At 53.2% G+C, this 25,473-nt stretch overlaps 1 protein-coding gene across 1 annotated transcript; it reads right to left on the reverse strand.

The window, feature by feature from the left end:
• Window positions 1-1,749: 1,749 nt before the first annotated feature.
• On the reverse strand, window positions 1,750-22,344 carry Bsn (bassoon presynaptic cytomatrix protein; the record flags this gene model as incomplete). The annotated part of the gene is made up of 8 exons (XM_015486778.2): window positions 1,750-5,685; window positions 8,513-8,605; window positions 8,943-8,997; window positions 9,256-9,387; window positions 9,882-9,981; window positions 10,114-10,895; window positions 11,194-13,270; window positions 15,613-22,344. Coding segments are annotated over 6 exons (9,864 nt in total), but the record flags the coding sequence as incomplete, so codon positions are not given.
• Between the last annotated feature and the right edge of the window lie 3,129 nt (window positions 22,345-25,473).

Here is a 25,473-nt window from a genome sequence, read left to right on the forward strand (position 1 = left end):
GGGGAGTGGAGGTTGCGGGAGGCGAATGGGAGGCGAGGTCTGTGGGCCAAATCATGGGCCTCTTACCGAGAGGGGAGGAGGACTTGGGCTCTCTTGAGGAGACCCGTGGCGAGTAGAAGCGGAGTACAGAAGCCATGTTCAGCTAGGGGCGAGGTTTCTGAGGAAGGATGGGGTCTGAATCAGGATGAGGTTGCAAAGCGAAAAGCAGCGAGGTTAGATAGGAGTGAGCCTTGAACATTTAATGGAAGTGCGAAGCCTAACAGGAACACAGACCAAGAATCCTAAGGATCAGGGATGAGGCAGCGGGTGTGTAGATCTATGGAAGTGCGAGGACCTGCCAAGAGCCTGTCCGCATAGGTCTCCCAGCTGCTCTGGGGCTGAGAGTGGAGTCCCTCCTCATCCACTATGAGGCAAACATTCATTCGATGGTGCCGGGTCCTCCCCTGGAAAGACTCTCAGGCAGATGGGAGGGAAGGGCTCAGGTCCACGCGGAACATGGATCGGAGCTCTGGGATGTGGGGCAGAGGGTCAGGTGTTGCCTGGACTTATCAGTCACCAGACCTGTCCCGAGAGCTATCTGTCTCTACAGCCTTTCCCCGCCCTTCTCAGTGGTGCTTTGCTGGAGATTATAAACGATCTGGGCTTTTGTCTTCTTTCTCAGGCCTCATCTCAAGCCTTTGGGTGCAGAGGCCCTGGTGAGGTCAGGTTCCCCCCCAGGGCCAGAGAGGTTCCTGTGAAAAGAAGAACCTAGGTAGCAGGCTCCTTCTGCACTTGGCACAGGTCTGGGTTGACTAAGGTGGCAGGAGAGCAGCAATTAAACCAGCAGGGATGTCCCCTCCTTACTCCAAGTCTGGCTGGTCTTTCATATCTCAGGGACCTTGCTCCCAGAACCTCACCTTGCCTCTGAGATACCACTTGAGGCAAAGCTAATATTCTTTTTATTGATCTGTGTTTTCAAAATCTAATGATTCTGGGTTACTCCCAACCATTTGGGGGAAATACTAAGATCTGGCAGCCATCAAGAAGAATTCTGGGGTTGCGAGGCATGGTGGCAAACACCTGTAATCCCAGCAGCAGGAGGATCACCAGTTCAAAGTCAGCCTCAGCAACTTAGATCCTAAGCAACTCAGTGAGGCCCTGTCTCTGAATAAGATACAAAAGGGCTGGGGATGTGGCTCAAGAGGTAGCGCTCTTGCCTGGCATGTGTGTGGCCCGGGTTCGATTCTCAGCACCACATACAAACAAAGATGTTGTGTCCGCCGAAAAATTTTTTTAAAAAATAAATATTAAAATAAATAAATAAGATACAAAAGAGGTCTGGGGATGTGGCTCAGTGGTTAACTGCCTCTGGGTTCAATTCCCAGTACCAAAAAAAAAAAAAAGTAGGCAAAGCAAGGCAAGCGGTGTAAGGCTTGTTGGCAGCACAAGGGGGCAGCACCTGCTCGCCTACCTCCGAGAAGCTGTGTGCTTATCCTAGGAACCAAAGACTCTCAACAGACAGTGCAGTGAACTGCTGGCTTTACACAAGTTAGGAATCTATCTCTGGGTGCTTTTATGGAGGGCCCATTGTCTTGGAATGGCTTAGTGTGGACTCAGTCTGGGTCATACCATAGCTTGCTTGCTTTTTTTCTCCCCAGGATGAAATCCAGGGCCTCAGGCAAGCTAGGCAAGCGCACTACCACTGAGCAACACTATGCCCCATGCCAGCACTTCTGAAATTTTGCTCTTTTACTCTTTTTCCTTTAATCGTGGATACAAATATCAAAAATTTTGGTATTTACCCCTTTAGCTATGGCTTCAGATTTTAGAAACCATCCCAGAGACAGTCTGCACGTTGTTTATACCAAGTCCTTTTATTCTGATACCACAGAATTACCTTGTCACAATACAGGGGAAGGGACACTGAAGTACCACGAGTTCTCACAGAGCACAGGAGGACGGCACACAATTCACAAGGTCATGTGGAGGACTCGGGTCATTGCACTTACAACTGTAAACTTGATTGTTTGACTTTGTACAGCACCCTTCCCCCCTCAAATAAAGAGGAGAAGGAAAAAAGGAAAGAAAGGGAGAGAGGGGGGAAGGAAAAGCAAAAACAAGACATGGAAGCTAGAGGAAAAGGTGTTGAGTGGCCACCACTCTCCAGTGTACTGCACTTGGAGAGAAGGAGTTGATTTGACCCCAGAGGCTGAATGAGGCAGAGACAGACAGACAGACAGACAGACACACACGCATGGACACGCACGTTCACATGCACACAACATCTCACAATTTCTATGGCTCTCCAGTGCCACTCAGTGCATATGGCAGCAGGGGCTGGCACCTGGGGCGACAGAGATGGAATCTCCAAGGCCTGTCCCTCTGACCCTGTTGGAGTCCATGATGATAAGTATTTACAGCATGGGTTGGGTAAGAGAGCAGGGGGAGGGGCCAATAGGGCAGGACTACCTGGTCAAGGCAAAGACCAGCCTGGGAAATTCCCCTCAGGCTCTAGAGGACAGGCCAGAATTGCTGCCACTACTGTTCTTTCATTGTGGGCCTTAAGACTGCATGCCATGCCCAGGACTAACAGGATGGTGGTAGGGAGGATGCTATTACTATGAAGTGAGTGCATTAAAACCTCAAGTAGGCAGAGGAGAGAGTGCCCTTGCTCATGACACTGGGGGAGGGGGGAATGGATGTGGCCTGGACTGCATCCCAGTCACTTCTTCCCTATTTGGAGATGTGCCTATTGCTCTCTATTTCCCAAGCCACCAAATGTTGGTCCCTCAGCCACTGGCTGTATTGCTTCTAGAGTCACAGCTGCATCCCACACAAGGGCTATGACACCCTTGACCCATAGGCCTGCCATAGCCATCTTCACAAAGGGGCAATGATATGTCCTATGGCTTCTATGCAGGATAGGGAGTGGCAGAAGTCAGAAATTTCAAACTCAGAGGATTTGGTCACAAAGGAAATTTACTGAAAAGCCAACACTTTAAAGCCTCAGATTAGGCCTGATGGAGGCTGACTGGTTGACATCTCCCTGCCTACACTCTAGTCCCATTAGTGGAAAGAGTTATTGCCTTGGTATCACATCCCACACAGACCTGGTCCTGGGTGGCAAGAGGACCTAGATGATGGCCTCCCTCAGCCCTTGCTCAGATGGCCCAGGTCTGATCTCTGGGATGAGGTAGCTGACCCATGGCATGAGAGAGGTCAAATCCCAGGAGGCCAGGGTCTTAGATCCAACATGGAGATTGGGAGCTTCCTATCCCAGAGTGGACTGATAGTATCCCTCTCTGAAGGGGTATGTAGGTCTTATAGACAAGCATGAGAGATGTGGACCCCTGAGAAATGTGTGGTACAAAACAGAACGCTCTGAAGGAAGGTCAGACCCCAAGGGGTCAGGTAGTAACTGCCTGTCCCATTCCTGGCTCAGCAGTGGAGAAGCTGATGACAGTGGGATACTAGGGCTTTAGAGAAGAGGAAAGAGGCAGGGAAAGGTCCTGGGGACAGAAGCAGAGAGGGCCGCACAAGATTTTCCATAAGTTTTGCTATTGAGAAGTTTCTCAAGAAGCTCAGCTTAATGCCACTGTTGATGTGAAAAGTTCACTTGCTCTGGATGACATTGCCAGCCAAAGGCCATTAAAATGCCAAAAACCCAGCTCTTCCTGAGCACTTTTTAATCCCCTGGCTCCAGTCCAGATCTCCAGGCTCACAGCCCTTTGAACCTCCCAGCCACAAGGAGAGGTATGAAGCAGGTTCAGTCAGGATCTGGGGTCTCAGGATCTGCTCTTGGCCTCTGCTTCTCTGGCCAAGAATGCAGTCCACCTCTGACCTTGAGAAATGCCCTGCTGGGCAGGGGCAGCCAGATGCCTCTGGTTCAGAGCTGGGAGTAGGAGAAGAAAATGGAATATGGACAGAAATCCTACATAAAACCTCAGAACTTTTATACACATGCATCCTGTGCAGGTTCCTACTCCAGGGTTTCCTTTTTACCTATCTTGGGGACAGAGAAAACTAGGGTGTGTGGGGCCTTGTACTGTCTGCCCTCCAATCTGGCATGCTTAGGCAGCAATTCTGGCAGATCCTCACTGGCTTGTACAGAAGTAAGCTGGAAGTGCTCCTGAAGGAGAGGTTCTAGAGGCAAAAAGAACTCCAAGCAAGAGGGTTGAGCATTTAAAATGGATGAATCGTGCAAAGAGGCTGCGAGCTGTGCATGCTCCACTGCAGGACAGGCGGTGACTCACCTGGCAGCAGTGAGTTCTGCCATGGGTCAAACATGCCACAGACTGAGAATTTCATACACACACACACACACACACACACACTCACAGAGTGGGAGTAGGGACTGGGTGGGGTGATGATATGAGCATATCTATCTGGTTTCTCAATTGCATGTTTGCAATTAACTCCTTATACATAACATGGAATTTATTAAATATTAACAGTTGTCTTTGAGGGTTTATATTTCATTGCATAGAACGTTAGAGATGAGATTTGTGGCTGTGCCCAGGATGAAGGGAGGCCTTCAAGGGAAGGGCCTTGGTAAGGATGCCGCCTAATCCACCAGGTGGACAGACGGTGCCACACTCCCTTGCACATAGCTCTGGGCCTTTCCCTCGGTTGGCAGAAGCCCTGGCACCTCTGCTCTGAGCACACCCACTGGTGATGGCTTACGAAGGACTGAAATTGCACAGTAAACAGAGGCGGGCTGAGGGGCCTCCTTAGACCTCGCCCTGGGGTTGTGCTCTTGGTGGCCTGCTGCCCCCTATTGCTTCTAAGTCAGCATTCTCCCTGTGCTGAGCTGGGGCAGAGCAGAGAGGAAACCAAACCATCAGTCACAAGGTGGTGATGGGAGAGGCAGGGAGTGAGCAAAGGAAAGAGAAAGGGAAGGAAAGAAAAAAAATGTTTATGAGGTATACACGGAAATCAAATTGGAATGATTAAGGCTGTTCTTGAAATCAAAAGAAATCCCCAGGTGTACTGATGAGGAGCCGGCTGGTTGACACAATGGCGGTGCCACTGGGATGCTCATGATGGCTGGGGGGATGGCTTTAAGATGATGGCAGGTATGCTAGCACACTGCCATCCATGGGCTGGGAGAAGCCTCAGCCAGCGCCCACGCTGCTTTTCGGTCTATGGCCTCTTATTTCAGTGATGAGACAGTGTTAGGTCCTAAAGTGTGTAAAGTTCTCCCAACCCCATGCTGGCCACATGGAGGTCTGCTTTGATGTCACCCAAAGGTCAGGGTGAAGGGGGAGGCCCCTGTGGACTCAGAGGGATCTGGGCCAGCTGGAATGTGAAGGAAATGGAGCCCAGGGCCCCCAGCCCTCAGTCAAAGCCCCTCTCCAAGGCTGTGGAAAAACTTCTGGCATCTCAGAGGGAGGGCAGTATGCTCCCAAACTCTGTGTATAACGCATTGGAAGCCTGGCCAGCCGGGCCTCAGAGAAGCAGCTGTGGGAAGAACAGCGGACAACTGTTGTGGCAGGGTTCTGGAGAGGGCTCCTCCCTCCCAACGACGGCTGGGCCTGAGGAAGGCAAGGTCTCTGGAAAGACAATCAAAGGTCCCGGGGCCAGTCGTCTCACTTGTTCAGCAGATCCTTCACCCAGGTGAAGAAACATCCCGTCCTCAACTGAGGCCTGCCTGCCATGGCCCACTGGGTATCAGTCTTTGGGCCAAGGATTTGCCAGATGTAGATGCTTGGAAAAGAAAAGGAAGAAAGGAGGAAAGGAAGGAAAAAAGAAAAGAAAGGGTTTGTCAAGAACCATGAGCAGCTACTTGCATAGTCATGTTACTCTCAGATATGCCAACAACCTGTCTTCTCCTCACCCATGGGATCCCATGCTTTTGTGGGAGGTGGGTACTTGGATAGGTTAGAGGTCATAGAGAGAAAAACAGGAATAAAGAAGAATCATGTCTACCAAGTAGGGACATATTCTTTTTTTTCTTTTTTCCCCCTTTGGGGTGGGGGTCTCAGTATGGTACCCATACTGGCCCCAAACTCCTAGATTCAAGTAATCTTCCTTTTTTTAAATATATATTTATTTTTTAGTTGTAGTTGCACACAATATTTTTATTTATTTATTTATTTTTATGTGGTGCTGAGGATCGAACCCAGGGCCTCGCACATGCTAGGTGAGCATTTTGCGGCTAAGCTATAGCCCCAGCCCCTCAAGTAATCTTCCTGTCTTAGCTTCCTGAGTGGCTGAGTATGTGCCACTGCTCTTGGTTTGACATCTCCTTCAGTATCATAAAAGTTCTTTGTAATTGTGCTTGAGAGTGAAGGAGATGGGATTTTTGTTTCAAATGACAAGCCTTTCCCAGCTCATCTCTGAAATTAACCTAGAAGATATCAGGGGCCAGGCACAGTGGCACATGCCGATAATCCCAGCTAGTCAGGAGGCTGAGGCGGGAAGATTGCAAGTTTGAGACTTGGCTCAGCAAATCAGTGAGACCTTGTCTCAAAATAAAAAATAAAAAGGGCTGGGGATGTATTTCAGTGATAAAGTACCACTGGGTTCAATCCCCAGTATTTCTAAAAATAAATAAAATAAACATCAGGAGATGTACACACAGTAACTTCTCAATCATTTGGCCCAATCATTAGCCGAATGCTGGAACTTAAAAAAAAAAGATTCCTTTAACTACAAAGGCAGTGGTCTCAATGGCTGGCCCACTCACACTGTGTGGCAGAATGCAGAACAAAGCCACATCTGTGCTACCTTTCCCTTCAAATATAATAGTGCCCTGATCCCAACTTAAGGTGGGTATTTTCATGAACCTTGGGCTTCCCTTTCTTTCCCTCCCCTCGGCACCACTTCTGATCTCAGGTCTGTTCCACAGCAACTCCAAGAAACATCCACCTGAGCCATAAAGCAGCAGGAAGCCCACTGTCGTGGGGGTGAAGTCAGGAAGGACGCTGGGGCTTCACTGTGGCTACTGTAATTAGAATAAATTCCAAGCACTTTACTTTGACTTTAAAAGTCCACCTCAACTCACTCTCACCCCCTTAGACTTTGCCCTTGACCACCTTTCTCCAAGCACAACTGGTTTTTTGCCTGTCTCTGAGGCCTGTCAGTGTACCAGAATCTCTGTTGGCACTGTTTCCTCACCTGGGAACATCTAGTGGCTTTTTCTCCAGCTCCAAGCCTTACCTCACATACCTTCAGCTCTTACAACTTTCTCTAGAGTAGACCCCACTGCTCCCATAACTCTGCTTCACAACACTTTAGATATCACCTTTTAAATTTTAGTTTTAAACTTATTTATTCTGTCTTCCTTAATAGATCTGCCAGCAGCCAGGTATGGTGGTGCACACCTGTAATCCCAGCAACTTGGGAGCCTGAAGCAGTAGCATCACAAGTTCTGGCTAGCCTTGGCAATTTGGCAAGACAGTAAGTGACTCAGCAAGACCCTGTCTCAAAATAACAAAAAGGACTGGACTGGGGATGTGCTTCAGTGGTAAAGAGCTCCTGGGTTCAATTCCCAGTAGCAAAGAAAAAAAAAAAAAAAAGATTGTCAGCTTCAGAGGGTAGGGACTTGATTTTGTTTACTGCTATATCCTCAATGCCTAAAACAGGGCCTAGCACATTCTTGGGGCTTGACAAATATCTGTTGAATAAATAGATGGAAGAATGATCCTATCTAGGGCCCCCTACTGCTCCTCTACAGACAGGTAGCCTTTGGGCCCTAAACCCAGTTCTTTCCCTCTTGCAAGCAGGCCTGGCCTGGGCAAGGGCACTTTCTGGCCCATGGGCTTCAAGTGACCTGCTTGCTGACTGCCAGGCCCTGCTGTGCATATGCCTCCTTATTCTTAACTCTAGAGTAGCACAGGAGGAGTGAAGAAAGGCCTCAGGTTTAAGAGATGTTGGGAGGTGGTACCTGTCTATGCACAGAGCAGGACCAACAGCCAGGCTACTCTCCCCTCATCCTGGATGATGCATGTCTTCCTCCCTCTGTTGAGGTAGGGCTGAGGCCAGGGCCAGGACAGGCTTCAGGAGGAACATTGGGAGGGCAGAATGGCCTGCCTTGGCCACTGCAGTCCAGACAGAGCCAGGGCTTCCATCCTAATGCCCTTCTACTCTCTCCCTGGGCTATCCTAGTCTTGGACTAAGACTGTCTGAGTTAATCCCCTGTTTCCTCTATGTCCCTTTCCTCTCTACTTATTCTACTTTTTTATCTATGGACTCTAGGCTAAGCCTGTGATGCCAACATTGTCCTGACTTCATCCCCAGAGCTGCTAAGCTCTACAGGGTTTGGGAACTCTGGCTTCTCCTAACGGAAAAGTTACCAGCATCAGGCATCAGGGAAGAGATATGTCCCCTACAGGAACCACACTGCCTTGTCCCCCAGGATGACTTTGGACTCAGTGCCCAGCATACTGTGTTGTAGGGCCCCGCCCCTTCCCAGTATTACCTGACTAATCTGCCACCATCTCAGCCAGCACTCTGGCTTCTCTCCCCTTTGATGAAGGCCTTGGACCTTCATCCCTTCATCTGGTCATCCCACCTTGGTCCTGACACTCACTGTTATACGCAGAGTTCAGAGCTGCGCCCAGGCCTTTGACTCCAGAGATTTTTCCACAGCAATGTTATCATCTTGCTTCATGTCTTCAAGAGCCTGTGGAGAATTTACAGAGGAGGGTTGGGAGGAGCTCTATCAGCAGGCCCTACCTACAATGCAATGCCAGCTCATAGCTGGGACAGCACTGTAGATAGGTAAGGGATGTCAAAAAAGATAAGGGGTCATTAGCCTTAGCTTCCCTTTGTTGAGAACTCTACCAAGTTGGCCTTACATTGGGGGCTTTGTAAACAGTGTCCCACCTCTTTCTCCTCTCACACTCCCATGAAAGCACATTGTATCTCTGGCCACACTACCTACTGAAGACTAGGTTCTTGGGACACCATGGAACTTACATCCCCTCCTCCCTTTCCCGGGAGAGGCCAGGTATACTCACCCTGCTGGGCATGGTCACCAGAATGAGGAAAATTTTTTGCCAAAAGCAGAGACAGCTGTTGACACGGAAAGAAGAGAAATATCAGGAATTGGGCCAGACCCCTCCTAGTTGGGGTCATTTGGCACAATGAAGCCAAGCTTAGCGGGGTGGGGGAAGGGTGGTGGGCAGGACTAGCCCAGGGAACCGCTAGGCAGCAGTAGGTGAGCGCTGTGCCTAGATGACTGAACCTGGAACATCTCACAGACCTAGACTCCTCAAGAGCAAGGCCCTGGAGTGGCTACACACCAAGGCCCTGTCCACAGGCAGTGCATACCTTCTGTAAGCTTGCCAGCTTGCTCTGCTGCTCCACCAGGAAGGATCTTGGAGAGAACACTCTCTCCATCTGTACTTGGCTGACCAGCAGAAGCCCCTGGTGTTCCTCCTGGCCTGGCTCCAGTCTTCATGCCTAAAGGGAAAGGAACCACCATCATAAGTCATACCTTGGCCTAGCTGTTCAGGGTTTGAGTGGAAAAGTAGCCATAAGGAAACCTGAACACAGGAGGCCTGTGAGGTGGAAGTATGAGGAAAGGGCTAAAGCAATATAAAGATAAGAATAGGAAAAGAAAGGGTGGGAGGAATCAGAAAAAATAAAAAGACTGAGGAAGGTAAAGAAGAGGGAAAAGAGGAAAAGGCAGAGGAGAGGAAGGAAGGGAAAGGAGAAAGTAAGAAGCCATGGTTTGGTCCTGTGTTCACCAGTGCCTTCTAGGTTCTTTGCCCAAGGCAGCAAGGGCCTTAAGGCCCCAGTGTGGAGGACCTCATTGGCTCCAACCCAGGTTCATTTTCTGCTGGGAGGTCTGCAACACACTGGGCAACTTCTTGTGGATTAATGAGGCCATGCAGTGAGGGAAGCTTAAGGTGCAGGTGAGTATAGGGAGAAAACAGTGCTTGGTGTAGCCTCACCTGTAGGTCCAGGTCCCGGTGTTGGCTGGGCCTGAGGAGCCCTCCCTGGTTGGGGTGCTTTGGCTGTCACTTTAGAGCCATTTGTCTGTTCTGCCCGTGGCTGCAACACAGAACTTAAAGCTGAGCTCCTGCCCATCGACACTGCCCACACCCAGTCTGGAATCAAGGAGATGTTAAAGCTTCAGCTGTTGCATCTACCTTGGGTGGGACCCATGCACAGGACCCTACTTACCAGTCCTCCTGGATGGGGGGCTGGGGCTGTCATGGAGCTTGGCTGAGGCTTCCCTGTTGGCTGGCTAGAAGCAGAGGCTGGGCCCCGGGTGATTGGCTGGCTCTGCTGCTGCAGCCGAGTCTGTGATGGGGCCTGCTGGGGAGGCTGCTGTCCAAGACCTTGCTGCTGCTGTGTCTGTGGCTGGCGTGATGCTGTCCCAGAGGGTGTCTGTCTGGATGCTGGTGGCTGTGACTGCTGTGGCCCTGGAGCTACCTGCCGACCTTGTGGTTGTGCCTGGGATTCCGACTTTGGCTGCTGTGCAGCAGGCCCAGAGTGGGCCTGCCGGGAGCCCTTCTTGCTGTCAGAGGCATGATGGTATGCTGATGGAGCACGGGATGGCTGTGAGTATTCAGCAGAGCCAGGATATCCAGGCTGACCCTTCTTCGGCATGGCTGGGGCAGGGCTGGGCTGAGGGTGGGGCCGGGCCTCATGACGACCCATGTCCCGAACATGTGGTTTGGCAGCACGCCGTCCCTGTTCCTCACCAGCATGACGGCCTGAGTGCCTCCCATGCTCGCTGTGGTGCCGGTGTTCCTTGGCTGAGGCATGGCGACCTGGGCCACCCTCATCATGAGGCCACAGGCCCTCCTCGGGGGGTTCATCGTAGTCGTGGTAGCTGTGCCTGGCAGAGCTTCGCTTCTGGGTGGAGGAGACTGCATGGCCCCCATGGTGCCGGAACCGGTCGGAGCGGGCATCCCGGGGCTTATCAAACCAGTCCGTCTCCTCCTGGCCCAGGTGATACGCTTCAGAGACCAAAAACAGAACACCATCAACCCCCAAGATGTCTGCAGGGGAGGCCTAGCGGAAGCCATGCAAAGACACCAGAGTGGGCACCACAGCCACAAGCGATCACTAGGTCCCCAGCCCACCCTCCCACAACCAGGAAGTAAGGTGCAGGTGGAACAGGCAAGGTCAGCCTGCAGCAGGGCCCACTGGATAAGATGCCAGACCTGATGGGACATCTTGGGTCCCAGGGCCTCACAGGCAGGCAGGCCCCCCAGGTGCTGAGCAACTGCTGAAATCACCCCCAGCTGCCATTACCTTCACTGTCAGAAACCACGCAGTGGGAATCATCCAGGATGTAGCCCTCCTCACGCTTATATGCATGGGCCCGTGGTCCATCCTTGACATGTTCCTGGACATCAGGCATGGAGTGGCTGGAGCAGAACTGTGGGCAGGTATCCCCAGGAGGGAGGGTGCCCCCAGCAGGGCGGGGCCGCCCTAAGGGACTGACGGGACTCTCCTCTTCAGAGGTCTGGCTCCTCATGGGGGGCCGTGCCCGGCTGTGGGCCATGCTCAGGGATGAAGGCTTGGGGCCCGCTTTTTGAAGTCGCTCCACAGCCTCCCGTTCCCGTTCATACCCCTTGCCTCGGCCACTGAAATCATGGCTGGAAAGCTTCTCCCCACTGTATGCAGATGCCACCCTGGACCGGCTGCTCCCACCATACATGCGGTCATCCTCCTCTGCTGTATCCCGACTGGACACCCCATAGTACCTCTGCTGCTCATACACATTCTTCTTGAGCCCATAGGTGATTTCATCCTGGAACTTCCTGCCCCGAGAGGCCAGGCTGCTGCTAACAGCAGATGGTGGATAGGAGGCCAGGTCAGACTCCACATCCTTGGCCTCTTCAATAGGTGAGAACTTAGAGATCTTTTGCTCCATGCCCTGCTTCCGGTGTTTGCTGCGCTTTGAGGGGATGGCAGCTGGGGCCAGGCTCTTGGAGGGATGCTTGGGTCCCACAGGCCCTGGACCATACTTCTCTGCTCGAGCTCCATGTCTATAGTCGCTGTCGCTGTAGTAGTGGGTACTGGCTGGTCGTCCATTGTTCTCCATGCTCCGGTGATGACCAACCTTCCCACGGGTGTCATACGAGTCCTCCTCAGATTCCTCTTCCCCTCTGGCATAGCAGCAGGGCAGTGTAGGCCCCTCAAGGACACCTGGTTCTCCAGGCTCCTTCCCAGGTCTCCCACTGCTGCCTGGCCCCAAGGGCTCCAGTCGCTGGCTATCAGGGACAGCAGGGGTGCTGTCCTTGGTCAGCTCACTGATATCATCAATCATCACATAGTTCCGAGGAACATTCTGCTCCAGACTGGTATAGTGTGAGTCAGGGGGGTAGGTGGGGGCTGGGCTCTGGCTCACACTGCTACGGTCACTGGTCCGGGACAGCTCAGTGACCTTGCCTTGCTCATAGCTGCTGTTCACAGTTGAGCCACTGTAGCTGGTTTCAGAGGGGGCTGAAGACATGGCCACAACAGGGCTGGTGATCACCTCATAGTTAGTGGGTACCTTTTGCTCCAAGTCAGCTAGTGATGTCTGGCGAGGCTTCTGGAGTAGGGCCCGACTATCAGTAGGGACTGGAAAAGGGGTGCTCTGTGTGGTTGGCATGGGTATTTGGGCTGCATAGTGGCTTGTGGGACGGAAAGCCTGCTGATTTGGCAGGCCAGGCTCCGCTGGGTAACTGGTGCTAGGAGGAAAGGTAGGTGCTGGGTATGTGCTAGGGACAGGGTAGATGGGTGTCTGGTGGGCTGGGAATCCATTCTGAGTTGGCCCACTACTTCCTGGAGTATACTGAGGGGCCGGAGGTGGGAACCGGGGCTGCTGGAAGGCAGCGGGGCCAGAGGGGGTGGGTGGCACAGCAGCAGTGGCAGGGAAGTCCACATACTGGCCAGCGGGAATGGTGGAGCTTGGAAGCCGTAGCTGGTTGAGCTCACTGTCTGAAAGGTAATCACGATGCTCACCAAGGCCACGTAAGGGTGGGTAGTCACGGCCACCCCGGTCTTTGGCCAATGACTCTTTGCGCTGTGTGATGCCCAGCTCTAGGTACTTGAGCTTGGCATCAATCTCCTTCTCCTCCTCGTCCAGCTCCGCCTGCTTCTTGCGCAGCTTGGTGGACTCATGTTCCACCAGCCGCAGGTCCCGGTCCAGTTCCCGGAGCAGGCTGGCCTTGGTAGCAGGGATGGTGGTGGGCCCCGTCAGCCCTCGCTGCAGCAGGCTGGCTGCATACAGCTGTGGGGGGGCCTGGCCAGCCAGGGGAAGGTGAGCCTCCTCTGGAGGGGGGCTGGGCAGTGTCCGCTTCACCTTGCGGACCAGGCCGTTGGGTGGCAGCGCCGACACCTGAGACAGAGGGAAGGGTGGGCAGCACTGAGACCCAAAGTGTGGGTGACTTGGTGGGGTATGGGGTAGAAAAACTTTGGCTTGGGCTGTTGATGCCTTGAGGCCTACCCTGCCCACCCCACTGGTCTTAGTTTCTTTGCCATGGAGGGAAAGCCTGTGATCATTTTACAGTCCTTCTTCCTAGAGCTCTGGGCAGCAGGTGGGCAGGGAGAGGAAGATTGCCTTCTGTGCTGGTTTTCACACACAGTGGCTTTGAGGGCACTTGCACATCTCTGGTAGATTTGCCTTCCACTGAGGTGGCTCTGGGTTTGGGACCTAGCAGCTGTAAGGGGCTGAGGGCAGTAGAGGACATAGACAGGAAGAGTGCAACAGAGTGAATCCTAGGCATTATGGGAAGGGGCATATGCTGATTGCATTTAAGTTGTTGCAGGCTCTGTCTTTTGCTGCTTCCTGCCTCACTCTTCTCTAAAGTGGCATGCTACTCAGGTGCCTGCCCATCCTCCTCCTCTAGTTGTTCTTTACAACCCTCTGCCAAATCCTCTGGGTTGTGCTCTTGGCCTCCATATCCCTCTGTCAGCCTGCTGCTCTCTTGGGCCACCAGAGAAGTTCTGGGTTCTCTCCAGCACTTTCTCTAGCAGAGTGGTTTTCTGCTCAAGGTCCCTTGGCAGTGTTCTCTGCACTGCCTGAAGACCCTTTACCTTTAGCTTTTGCCTTCCTGGGAGCCGTAGCTGGTTGAGCTCACTGTCTGGAAAGGTAATCACAATGCTCACCAAGGCCACGTAAGGGTGGGAGCACTTGCACATCTCTGGTGGATTTTGGGATTCATGGACCACCCAAATCCCCAAAATATATTGGGGATTGTATCAGGAGTCTTACTTTTTTCTTTTGGAGGTGCAGAGAATACACTCAGGGCCTGGTACATGCTAGGCAAGTGTTCTACCACTGAGCTGCATCTCCAGTCCATGATTCTGACTTTTTACCTTGCCAAGTGACTACAAAAAAGCTTCCCACCTGCTTTTACCATATGTCATAAAGAAAAAGATAGCATGCCCCAAATCTCAGAATAAAGGTGGGCCTGTAGTGGAATAAGTTTAGCTCTTTGAACTCGTCACTCTGTTATCTGTCTTTTGTTATTTTGGCCACATACCATGAATGCCCATCAAAGCCTGGCCCCATATGACCAGGCCATGGGACCTGTGTATCTGGAGCCAGGTCTACCCTGCTGCTCTGACCTGCCCTCCTTGGCAGCACAGACTCCTGATCCTACTCCCTCACCTGCTTGCACACATCAGGACCTGTATATACCAAGGTCTGAATACACCAGGGCCTGCACAAAACAGGGTCCACACACACCAGTGTCCCCACATACCAGGGCTCTTCACTGCCCACCCCAACAACCATCACCTCCACAATTCCACTCCAAGGCTCCTCTTTTATCCTCTCTGCAATACACCCAGAAAAGTAAATATATTCTATAATGCCTCTGGCTATTACCTCCTCTCCCCAGGGACTCTTTCTTCAGTCTATAAGCTCACATTGTGCCCCAGAAACTCTACATACCCATCTTGTGCTATCTCACCTTCCTAAAACTTCAAGAGGCTTCCAGGGCCTTTAGGAAAAGCCCATTCTCCTTAGCCTAGCATTCAAAGTTCTTGGCAATAGGCCCTCATAAACCCCATCCTCCCTACTACTGCAGCCCATGGCCAGGTCATTTCTTTTCCCAGTATATCATTGGAAACTTAAGCCACAGATAAGAAGTCTCTATCTAGAGCAAATAAGTGTGTAAGCAGAGTTACTGAGGGACAGGTGAGGCAGGGAACATGATGAGTCAGAGAGTATACTGCAGCCCTCTGGGATGGCTTTGGGTGCTAGAACATGGGGCTTGGCTTGCCTTGGAGCAATGAAAGCCTGGCCAGGGCAGGAAGTAGGAAGTAGCCCAGTCAGAGCTATTACTGATTTCTCAGGAAACAGCCATAAATGAGGTTTAGAGGGAAAGGTGCTCAAATTTGGAGATGAGAGCTGAAGAGGCCTGAAGGGAGAAGTGGCAGGGATGGACTAGATATGGACTAGGGATAGTGCTATGGAGAGGCTGAGATTTCTAGTGGGGTATCTTGATGAAAAGCTGAGGGCCCAAGTGTGTCTGTATTTTCCTGGGCTGCCCTTGCTGGACTGTGGGCTCTACTGATGCACACTGAAGAATCTATTCCTCATCTCCTTCCCATGGGCCTCTGGAGCTACAGGTGACTCCATTCCCACCCCAGAAGAAACCCCTCCCTCTGGGGGGGCCCCTCGGGCTAGGCAGAAACCCCTGTCCCACCCTGGACCAGCCCCTGTGCCCATACCTGGCTACCCAGAACCCCCTGGTGCTGGTAGAGGGAGAATCTCTCTTTGGAAGACTCCTCGGCGGTAGGGCTGAGGGGCTTAGGGTCAGACAAGGACCGCTGCAGGGTCTTCATGGGGCGAGGCAGCGTCTGCTGGCGGAGAGTGCTGTCAGCTGTGAAGTGCTTCTGGGGACTCACATGAGCCTTGTTCAGCCTTTCACTGGAAGCAAAGGAGGTATCCAGGAGCCGGTGTGGGGACAGGGGTGAGACTGGTGAGTAGAGGACCTGGGGGGACTTAGGAGGCTGGCGGCTCACAAGCTGTGAGAGAGACTCTGGGGGCAGGTGGGCCTGGTACCCAATCTCCAGAGGATCCGGTTTCTTTTTTTCAAATCTGCCCAGGGGTCCTGGGGTGACGATCTGGATGCCAGGCAGATAGGGGCTGATGGCAGTTGGGCCTACAAGCTGTGGTCCAGGAACACTCTGGGCCTGCCCATCTGGTTCTGTCTGGCAGGCCAGGCTCTCTCCACGCCCAGTCTTCTCTGGTGCCGATATGTACCTGATGATCTCCACCTTGGGGTCGGTGACAGCTGTGATGTGGATCGCAGGAGAGACCCTGGGCAGCTGGTCAGGCTCTGTCTGCACAGAGCAGTCACTGATGGTCTGGATGCCCACACTGCTCATGGCCCTTGCAGTGGTGGCAGCAGTGGATGATACAGCAGTGGCATCATGCTTGCTGTCAGAGCCTGAGTCTGAATGACGGGAAAGACGGGACCTACGGCGACGTACTGGCTGCTCCCACTCGGCATTGTCCTCATCATCCGTCTGCACACTGCAGTCAGCACTCCGCCGAGGTCGGCGCCGCCGGGTCAGGAGGTAGCGGCCCTCCCCGTCCTCATCATCTGTCTGAACACTGCTGTCTGCAATCCTCCTGACCACACAGGGTTCAGGCCCTGACTCTGGTTCACAGATATCCCTCAGGCGTGGCATGGAGTGCCGCTTCTTGATGCCACTGCGGGCTGCCTCCCACTGTTCCTCAGTCTGCAGTGACATGTCTGAGGCAGAGCTGGCAAGACCCCGGTGCAGCACAGGTTCACGAGGCTGCCCAGGCCCCTCTGGCCCTCCTACGGCAATGAAGGCTGTGTGGGTTAGGGGTGGCCAGTACTGGCCATTCTGGGCCAGTTCAGTGGTACCAGTGGAAGGCCCTCGGCTGGGTGCCTCACAGGCTACAGGGAAGGGGGCCTTCTGCCTCTGCTTCTGTTCCTCTAATTGCTGCTGGAGCTGTTGCTGGAGCTGCTGGATCTGTTCTAGCTGCAGACGCTGCTGAGCCAGCTGCTCTCGCTGCAGTGCAAACTGAGCTTGGCGTTCCTCTTGCTGCTGCTGCAGTACATGATGCTTAATGGTCTGCAGCTCCTGCAATTCTCGCTGCACTAGCAACTGCTCTTCCTCACGATGCCTCTGCAGCTCCACCCTCTCCCGTTCTAGCTCTTCTTGCAGCCGCAGTTGTCTCAGCTTCTCCAACTCTACCCGTTCCCGCTCTAGCTGTAGCAGCTGCTCCTGTTGCTTCCGTTGCCGCTCCTCCTGAGATGCTTCCTCTTTCTCAAGCACAGTGCGGCTGAGGACCCCACTGCTGCCCCCAGTAGCAGATTCTCCTGGTGGCTTCTGGCCAGGTGGTGGGGCAGAGGCTGGGGCTATTACAGCCTCTTTGACAGCAGTAGGGGCAGTTGTGGAAAGAGGTTCTTCCCGTGCAGCCCCTGCTGGCAATTCTGGCTTTGGTGGGCCCCCTGCCCCTGGGGCCTTGGTAGCAGCAGGTTTCCCCAGGTAGACAGGCCCCTCAGCAGGTGGGACACTAGAAACAATGGGGAATCTACTTGGTGCAGGATATCGGTACAGTCCTGTAGGTCCAAGAGGTACCCTGGGGGCAATCATGGGCACCCGTGTCAGGCTGGTAAGTGGCACGGCTGTGACTCCACCAGATGCATAAGGCCTGTACATGCCACCACGTACCATGGGCCGCAGTACAGAGGCAGGCTGGGTGGTGATAGGCAGGGTTGCAGCAATTGGAGTATTGATAGTTGAGTAGATCATGCCATCAGCTGCACGCACTGTGGCTGTGGATGGCATCAGCTGTCTGACTGCTGTTCCCTGACCTGCTGTAGGCCCATACTGGGCCAGATTCCCAGGGCTTGGATGGCCCTCTGGGAAGGTAGGGTTGCCAAGAAGGCCAGGTCTGAGGGGAGACAGACCCTGTGGAGCACTGAGCCCATGCCCATGCTGGGGCTGGTACTGCACAAGGTCAGGGCCACTGCCACCACTGCCATGCCGCCCGCCATATTGGTCCATGGAGTTGAGAGCAGCACACATGCGGCTGATCTCGCGGGCTGTGGTAGCACTATACTGAGCCAGACTAGCCTCCTGAAAGCCAACTGTGTCTCCCCGTGGGCCATACCTGTGATCTGAGTAAATATTTGATACTGAGCTATAGCGCCGCATGGGAAGTGGGTGAGACAAAAGTTCTGTGGGATGACGGAGGTCGGTGAATGATCCATACTGCAAGCCCTGGCCTATATAGCGTCCATCTGTAAAGCCCAGGTTGTAGGAGTGCTTCAGTGAGCTGAGGTCCATAGCTGTGTCTCGTCCGGGGCCCTGAAAGAGATGTCCCAACCTGGCATGGTAGTTGAGGCCAGCCTCAGCCAAATTGGTGTCGGACATGGAAGAGTATAGCCTGCCAGGGAGGCTCTGTGGGTAGGGCCTCTGCTCTTCATGGGGCCCAGGCCCCACTACTCCCTGTGCCCGGTAGGTGGGGGGCTCAGGGGCCTCAAGGTCCCGGTGACTATAGAAAGGGCTGCTACTTTGGCCAGGAGGGGCAGCATCTGCCACACTCTTCTCAGGTGCACTGGGGGCAGGGTGGAAGGTGCCAGTGCAGCTGCTGCCAAAGGGGAACTTGTAGACCATGTCACAGCATGCTAGCTGGCTCTCAGGCCTCATCCCAGTAAGGTCCAGGGCACCTGCTGGCTCTTCTGGGAGCAGTGTGGTCACAGTACCTGCTGTGCCCTCTCCCATCTGCACCACCAATGTGTGTGGCTTCCTGGAACCTGGCAGAGCATGTGATCGTAGCTCTGCAGGAGTTGCCCGGTGGGATTCAGCTCCAGGCTCTGGCACTGGGCCTGGCTTGAGGCTTATACTCTGGGTGGTACCCATCTGAGTGATCAAAATGTCCCTTCTGGCCAGAGGTGCCACCTGATTGGGCAGATTATATCTGGCAAACTTGGCCTCTCTAGGTCTTCCTCGGGGCCCACCTCTGTATGGTGCTGTCTGGACAGCCTGCTCTACTTGCTTGACCTGGGCCAGGCACACAGGGCTACCTGAACCCTGACCAAAGTCCAGCCGGCTCTGGAAAGGGTCTCCATATACTACAGGCTGCTTTTGCTGAGCCATGAGCACAGATGAGGCCATGGTGATGCTCACGGTAGTGGCAGTACCCAGGAAGGCATGGGTCTGCTCCTGGGAGTTAAGATTGATAACCAAAGGCTGCACAGTGGTTGACTGCCGTCCTGGGACTGGATCCAGGGCAAGGCCATACTTCCTTGCTTCCATAGCAAGAGAGGTCAAATCCATGCCCTGGTCAGTGAGAATGATAGGTGTGGGCTTGACAGCTGTGCGGAGATCCACTACTGCACTGCCAGGGGGCCTGGGGCCTGGCTCAACTCTAGATGTTCCAGGGACAGAGGAGATCCGGCACAGGGAGATGTTTTCAGCAGGAAGGGCACCCCAGCCATATAGTGCCAGTGGTCCATCTGCACCAGCACTGGGTGCTCGTGGGAAGCCAGGTGGCTCTGGGGGCAGCTGAGACACACTTGGAGGTGTTGTCTGGCTGTAGCTGTGAGCGGTGGGTAGGGTGTCAGTAGGTGAGCACAGTGGGGAGGTAGAGGCGCTGGCATGTACCATCCTGGTCTGGCTGGAAGCATCTGACGCCAGTGTGATGACCATAAAGGGAGCCTCCTGAGAAGACTGCTGCCACACCATGCGAGGTGTGCTGGGCCGGTGTGGTGTTTGTGTGCCCTGGGCTACCATAGGGGTGGAAGTGGGGGCACCAGGGCTCCGTGGCATGTCTGGAGCAGGGGTTGGACTTGGTGTTTGTGTAGAGAACTCTGCTGTGGTCCTTGAACCCAGCTTGCCTTGAAAGAATGTGGGGCTCTCTGAGGGGGAAGATGGGGAGAGAGGCGGACTAGAGCCTGCAAAATAGGAATATATCCGGGAAGGTTGAGGAGTGCCAGCCTCAATATCACTACCACTCAGAGGCTTCTCTCTGGTAGTCCGTTCACCTGCAGCAGGGCCACTGGGGGCCTGGGATAGCTCCTCAGTTTGGGACCCGTAGTTTGCAGTGGTTAGGCTCTGTCCATAGCTGTGGACTGTGGAAGATGGTGAAGGACTGCGCTCAGAACTGGCTGGGGAGGTTGAAGTCATATACCCTCGTGGCAGGCTGGCTGGACAAGGAGCCATGGCTGTGGTGGCTGGGGTCCCAGGGCCCTGGGAGAAGGACATGCCTACCTCAGAGGCCGAGCTGGGGGAGGCAGCAGAGCTGTGTAGCTTGAGGGGTTCCTGAGGCTCCTTTGCAAAATGCTGTGTGACACGGACATCAGGAATAACTCGGCCCCCACTGCCGTCTGAGGAGGTGGAGGTGGAAAAGGACACAGGGGCAGCAAGCTGGGTGGGACTAGTACCAGGGGTAAGTGGGCCTTCGTTTTGCTTCATTGGGTCCATATATGCACTCTCAGCATTCAAAAATTGTTTCTCCTTCCTCTTGTCCTCAGTAAAGGCTAGGTCCCGAGAGGAAGCCTGCCGCATGCGGACTATGCTTTGTGATGTCTGAAGGATCTCCTCGTATACAGCTGCTCCCAGGCTGGCTGGAGTGCCCTCTGTGGCAGGTTGAGCAGCCCTGCCATAGTCATGGTCTGGGGTGTCTTGGTATTCAAAGGAGCCCTGGCCCCGAGGGCCTGTGGGCTGAGGGGGTCCCCCATCGGGGCCCCGGGCCCCTGCCACCTGGCCCTGTTGACGCTGGAGAAGCTCTGCTTTTCTCATCATCTCTTCATAGGCCTCCTCAGCACTCTTGAGGGGTCGCCCAGAACTGGGAGTGGTGGAACTGCCTGAGGGCAGCTCAGTTGGTGAATAGAGGGACATGAAGGTGGGCAGGTTGTACTCACTGCCTGACTTGTAGAGCCGGGTGGGGCCACCATCCAGGGCCTCAGCCTCTGAGTCCAGTGAGGGTGAGGGTGAGTACTCAGAGCAGGAGGAGCGGTGTAGCTCTTCCATCTCAGCAGCCTGCCTCAGCTCCTCTGTGGGGGATGCATCCTCGATGGGTGACAGGTTACTGGGTGGTGTCTTGGAGCGCTCACGCCGTCGCTGGGCCCGTAGCTCTTCCTTGTCACGCCGTGTCTTGCGGGCCGTGCTCCGGATGCGCTGCTGTTCTACTTCACGCATCTTCTCCTGTTCACGCAGCAGCTCCTCTTCTTCCCGAAGCTCCTCCTCCTCCGAGGAGTCCTCAATGGTAGGCAGCAGAGGCCCATGGGATCGGTGCCGGGCCTTGCGCTGCTGTTTAGCTTCTTCTAGTCGTTGCCGACGGCTGGGGCTGCTGTCACTGTCCTCTTCTAATGAAGACAGAGAGGTGGGAGAGGTGCCTGATGTGTAGCTGGGTGTGGAAGCAGGCAGTGTAGAGGAGTGCTCCCCACGGGAGCGGTCCTCAGGCGAGCCTGTCAGGCTCTCCATCTCCAACTCGGGCTCCCGGTCCAGGCTGGGGTCAGGACCTTGGCCCAGGTCTAGTTCGTGACTATAGCTGCCTGTGCTATTGAGCTCAATGGTCTTGAAGCGGCGGAGCCCACCCTGCAGGGCTCCATTGCCATCAGTGGCCTCTGCTGGGCCTCCCTCAGAGAGCAGCTCCTCATAACCTGTGGTGGCATGGTGGGGCAGGCGCCTCTTAGGCAGTGCTACTGGTTCTTGGCTAGGCTCAGGCCTGGGCCTGATACCAATCTTCTGGGTGCCATGTTTGGCCAGGCTATGCCCAGAGGTGGAAGTGTCATCCTCCTCCAGGTTGTCTTCCTCAGCACTCATCTCTAGGATCTGCCGTCGCATGAATTCCTCATCAGTCAGTTCTGCTGCCCGAGCTGGGGGCTGGGGTGGAAGAGGGGACAGGCCACTCTCACTGCTGTCTTCCACATAGTCATGTCTCAGCTGGCTGCCAAAGTCATCTGAGGACTCGGCTGCATCCCGCTGCTCCCTCTGGCGCCCCCACTCCAAAGAGTTTTCCTCTTCCTCCAAGATATCCTCTAGCTCTTCATCTGAGTCAAAGGCCTCAGGCAGGAGGGACAAAGAGCGAGGCCTCCGCTTCTGCTCCTCACCAGTGCTTCTGGAGGGTGGCTTGCTCTGTTCACCACTGGGGGGCACTGTCTGGGCTTCCAACAAAGGCCGCATGCTGTTCCCCACCTTGTGGAGCTCTGAGGGGCTGGGTGGGCGTGGCCCAGTCACCCCTGCACTATCTAGCTGCTCCACTTCCTGCTGCACAACACCTGTGATCTCACTCTGCGAGCTAGAGATGCCATCAGAGGAGTAGCCTGTGTCGCTGAGGCTCTGTGGGCTCCGAGACAGGTCCTGAGAGTAAGGCTTGCCCACTGGTTCCTGTAACAGAGTAAGAAGCAGGCACTGATTCCCAACACTCCCTATCAATCCCAGGGCCCTGGGGAAAGGCCACTCTACCTCCCAAGGGTTTAGAGCCCACCACCCACATCAGTCTTTGAAAATGTTCCATGGTGAGCTCAAAAAAAGCAGCCCTAGATCTTCAAATAAAAGCTTTACTAGATAAAAGGGTGTCAAAATCCAGCAAAACATTCAACAGGGTGCCATAGGACTAGTCTCAATCTTGAAATCTCCAGGCCTGCTGNCCTCATCTCTCTCTCTCTCTCTCTCTCTCTCTCTCTCTCTCTCTCTCTCTCTCCCCCCCCCTTTCTGTGGACTCTTAAGGTCAGAGGAGCCATCACAGGACCCCAAAGAAAAAGGTATCTCTGTCTCTTGTGTGGTTATTTCGTGCAGCCCAGTTCACCTGGAGTGACCCTGAGTCATGAGGAACGCAACAGGGGAGGCCAAAAGCAGTTGAAGGATCTGATCCCAAGCATAAGGGAAGGCTGGGGTTCCAACCTTAGGGAGCAAACTAACCCTTGGGGGCTGATTTGGAGCTCAACAGTCAGGAGTCCATGCAGAACAAAAATGGTATCCAGATATGAATGCATCCTGGAGATACTGCCCTTTTCTGGCCTCTTAGGTCTCATGTCTGACACCATTCTCTAACATTTCCTCAAGTATAGGCTGTATTAGGCAGCAGCAGACTCCTGGGGACAGACTCCTGGGAGAAGCCTTGATTTTATTGTTGTTGTTTTGTTAGTACTGGGGATTGAACCCAGGGGTGCTCTACCACTGAGTTATATCCTCAGCCCTTTTTATTTCTTATTTAGAGACAGGCTTTCACTAAATTGCCCAGGCTAGACTTGAATTTGTAATTATTCTGCCTCTCTCTCCCCAGTAGATAGGATTATAGGACTGTACTTCTATGCCCAATGAGAAGTCCTGTTTGGGATGGAGCTGAGCAGTCCTTTCTGCTCATACTCTCAACCCAGGTCACCTTGTCTAAGGCCAACAAAGAATCTCAAACAGAGGCTTCCTCCTTCCTTCAGGGCTCTGGACTGTCAGGGTCATCTACTAGAACTGAGGGCTGAATACCATGGTCATGATTAAGACAGAAAGACAAGGGCTGACATGTAGCCTTCTTGGAAACCATAGCTTCCAACAGATCATTATAAGTATGACATGGATATTAATGGTAAAGCTCTTAGAATACCATAAACCGCCAGGCGCAGTGGTACATGCCTATAATCCCAGCGGCTATGGAGACTAAGAAAGGAGAATCATGAGTTTAAAGTCAGCCTCAGCAATGGCGAGGTACTAAGCAACTCAGTGAGACACTGTCTCTAAATAAAATACAAAATAGGGCTGGGAATGTGGCTCAGTGGTCGAATGCCCCTGAGTTCAATCCCCAGTACCTATCAACCAACCAACAAACAAAAAAAAACCCCCATAAATCAAATATAAGTCTTCCAGCCCCAAGTGGTTGTACAGGGGCAGCATTTGGGACTCCCTGGATCCTAAGTAGGTGACTCTTGTAGCAGATCTGAAGCTGACAGGGACATTTCCCCTAGGATCCTCCTCCAAGATCAGTATTTGAGTCCTTGCCCTGGTCCATGTGTGGTAGTGGGAAATGAGGGTTATAGCGTAACACAGAGCAGGGCCCTGCTGACACCTGTGTCTGTTCTTTCCCTTTGAGTGTAGAAGGTTGGGACTCCTTCCTTCCTGCTGCTATTCATCCTGGGTACCTAGACATTCAGGCTCCATCAGCAGCTCTGCCACTAGATGGGCCATTATGAGAACCACAGAATCACAGAACCAGGGTACAGAGAAAGGAGGTAGCCCTTGGCTTTTACTGCCCTAGGCAGGCCAAGAGCCTCAGTACACTCACCTCCCACACTATCTCTGGTCCCTAGCCCATGTGGCAGATTCTTGGAAGCTTGGTACCCACCACGGTGCCTACCCTCATTAGGCCACAATGGCAGATGCCATGTCAATGATCTACCCTGGTTTGATGCTCACAGAGTTATATTTCACTTCTTTGCCCTAGGTCCCATCAGAGGCCAAACTGGGCTTATTATTCCAGGTGGAGACTACTTCCCTGGAGGCTAAAACTTCTGTTCTTCTCTGATGTCCAACCCCTGCACGAGTCTTTGGCAGAGGCATAGGGCAGTATAGGGGACACTTCAGAAAGCCTACATGTATATACTTACCCTGCTCCCTATAGGGACCAGCCTGGAACCAGTCCAACTGCCTTAGACCTAATCTGATGCTCTTAGGTGTCCATCATACAAACCCCTGTAAGTTAATATAGGCTGTCTACTGTCTGGGTCTTAGGCTCATTAGGTCTGGCAGGTCCATCCCAGCCAGGTATCTGAGGCGTCTGAAGAAAGTGCTGGACAAATGGGTACCAAGCTTCCAAGGATCTGCCATATGGGCTAGGGACCAGAGACAGTGTGGGAGGTAACTATACTGAGGGTCTTGGCCTACCTAGGGCAGCAAAGACCAAGGGCTACCTTCTTTCTCTGTACCCTGATTCTGTAAGCCTGTGGTTCTCATAATGGCCCATCCTAGTGGCAGAGCTGCTGATGGAGCCTGAATGTCTAGGTACCTAGGATGAACAGCAGCAGGAAGGAAGGAGTACCAAGCTTCTACACTCAAAGCTCCTTTATTCATTAGGGCATGGGAGAGCATAAAACCTAATCTAAAAATCCAAGTCCATGTGCCCCATCATCAACCTAGAAATATAATAGAAATATCCTATGTCAGAGAGGACTGTGAGAGGTCAAAAAGACCTGGGGAGATGGAAGAGAGTTCTGGAAATGAGAAAATAGCCGCTTCTCTAGCCTCTGAATAAGCATGATGGGGTTAAAATCTTGGCCTAGGGGCTGGGGATGTGGCTCAAGCGGTAGCGCGCTCGCCTGGCATGCGTGCGGCCCGGGTTCGATCCTCAGCACCACATACAAACAAAGATGTTGTGTCCGCCGAAAACTAAAAAATAAATATTAAGAAAAATGGTGATTAAATCTTTAAAAAAGGGGCTGGGTGGTGGCTCAGCGGTAGCGTGCCCGCCTAGCACGAGCGGGGCCCTGGGTTCGATCCTCAGCACCGCATATGAATAGATACAATAAAGGCATTGTGTCTGACTACAACTAAAAAATAAATAAATATAAAAAAAAAAAAAAAAAAATCTTTAAAAAAAAAAAAAAAAAAAAA

This window comes from Marmota marmota, unplaced genomic scaffold (genome assembly GCF_001458135.2).
Source record: "Marmota marmota marmota unplaced genomic scaffold, marMar, whole genome shotgun sequence".
NCBI lineage: Eukaryota > Metazoa > Chordata > Mammalia > Rodentia > Sciuridae > Marmota > Marmota marmota.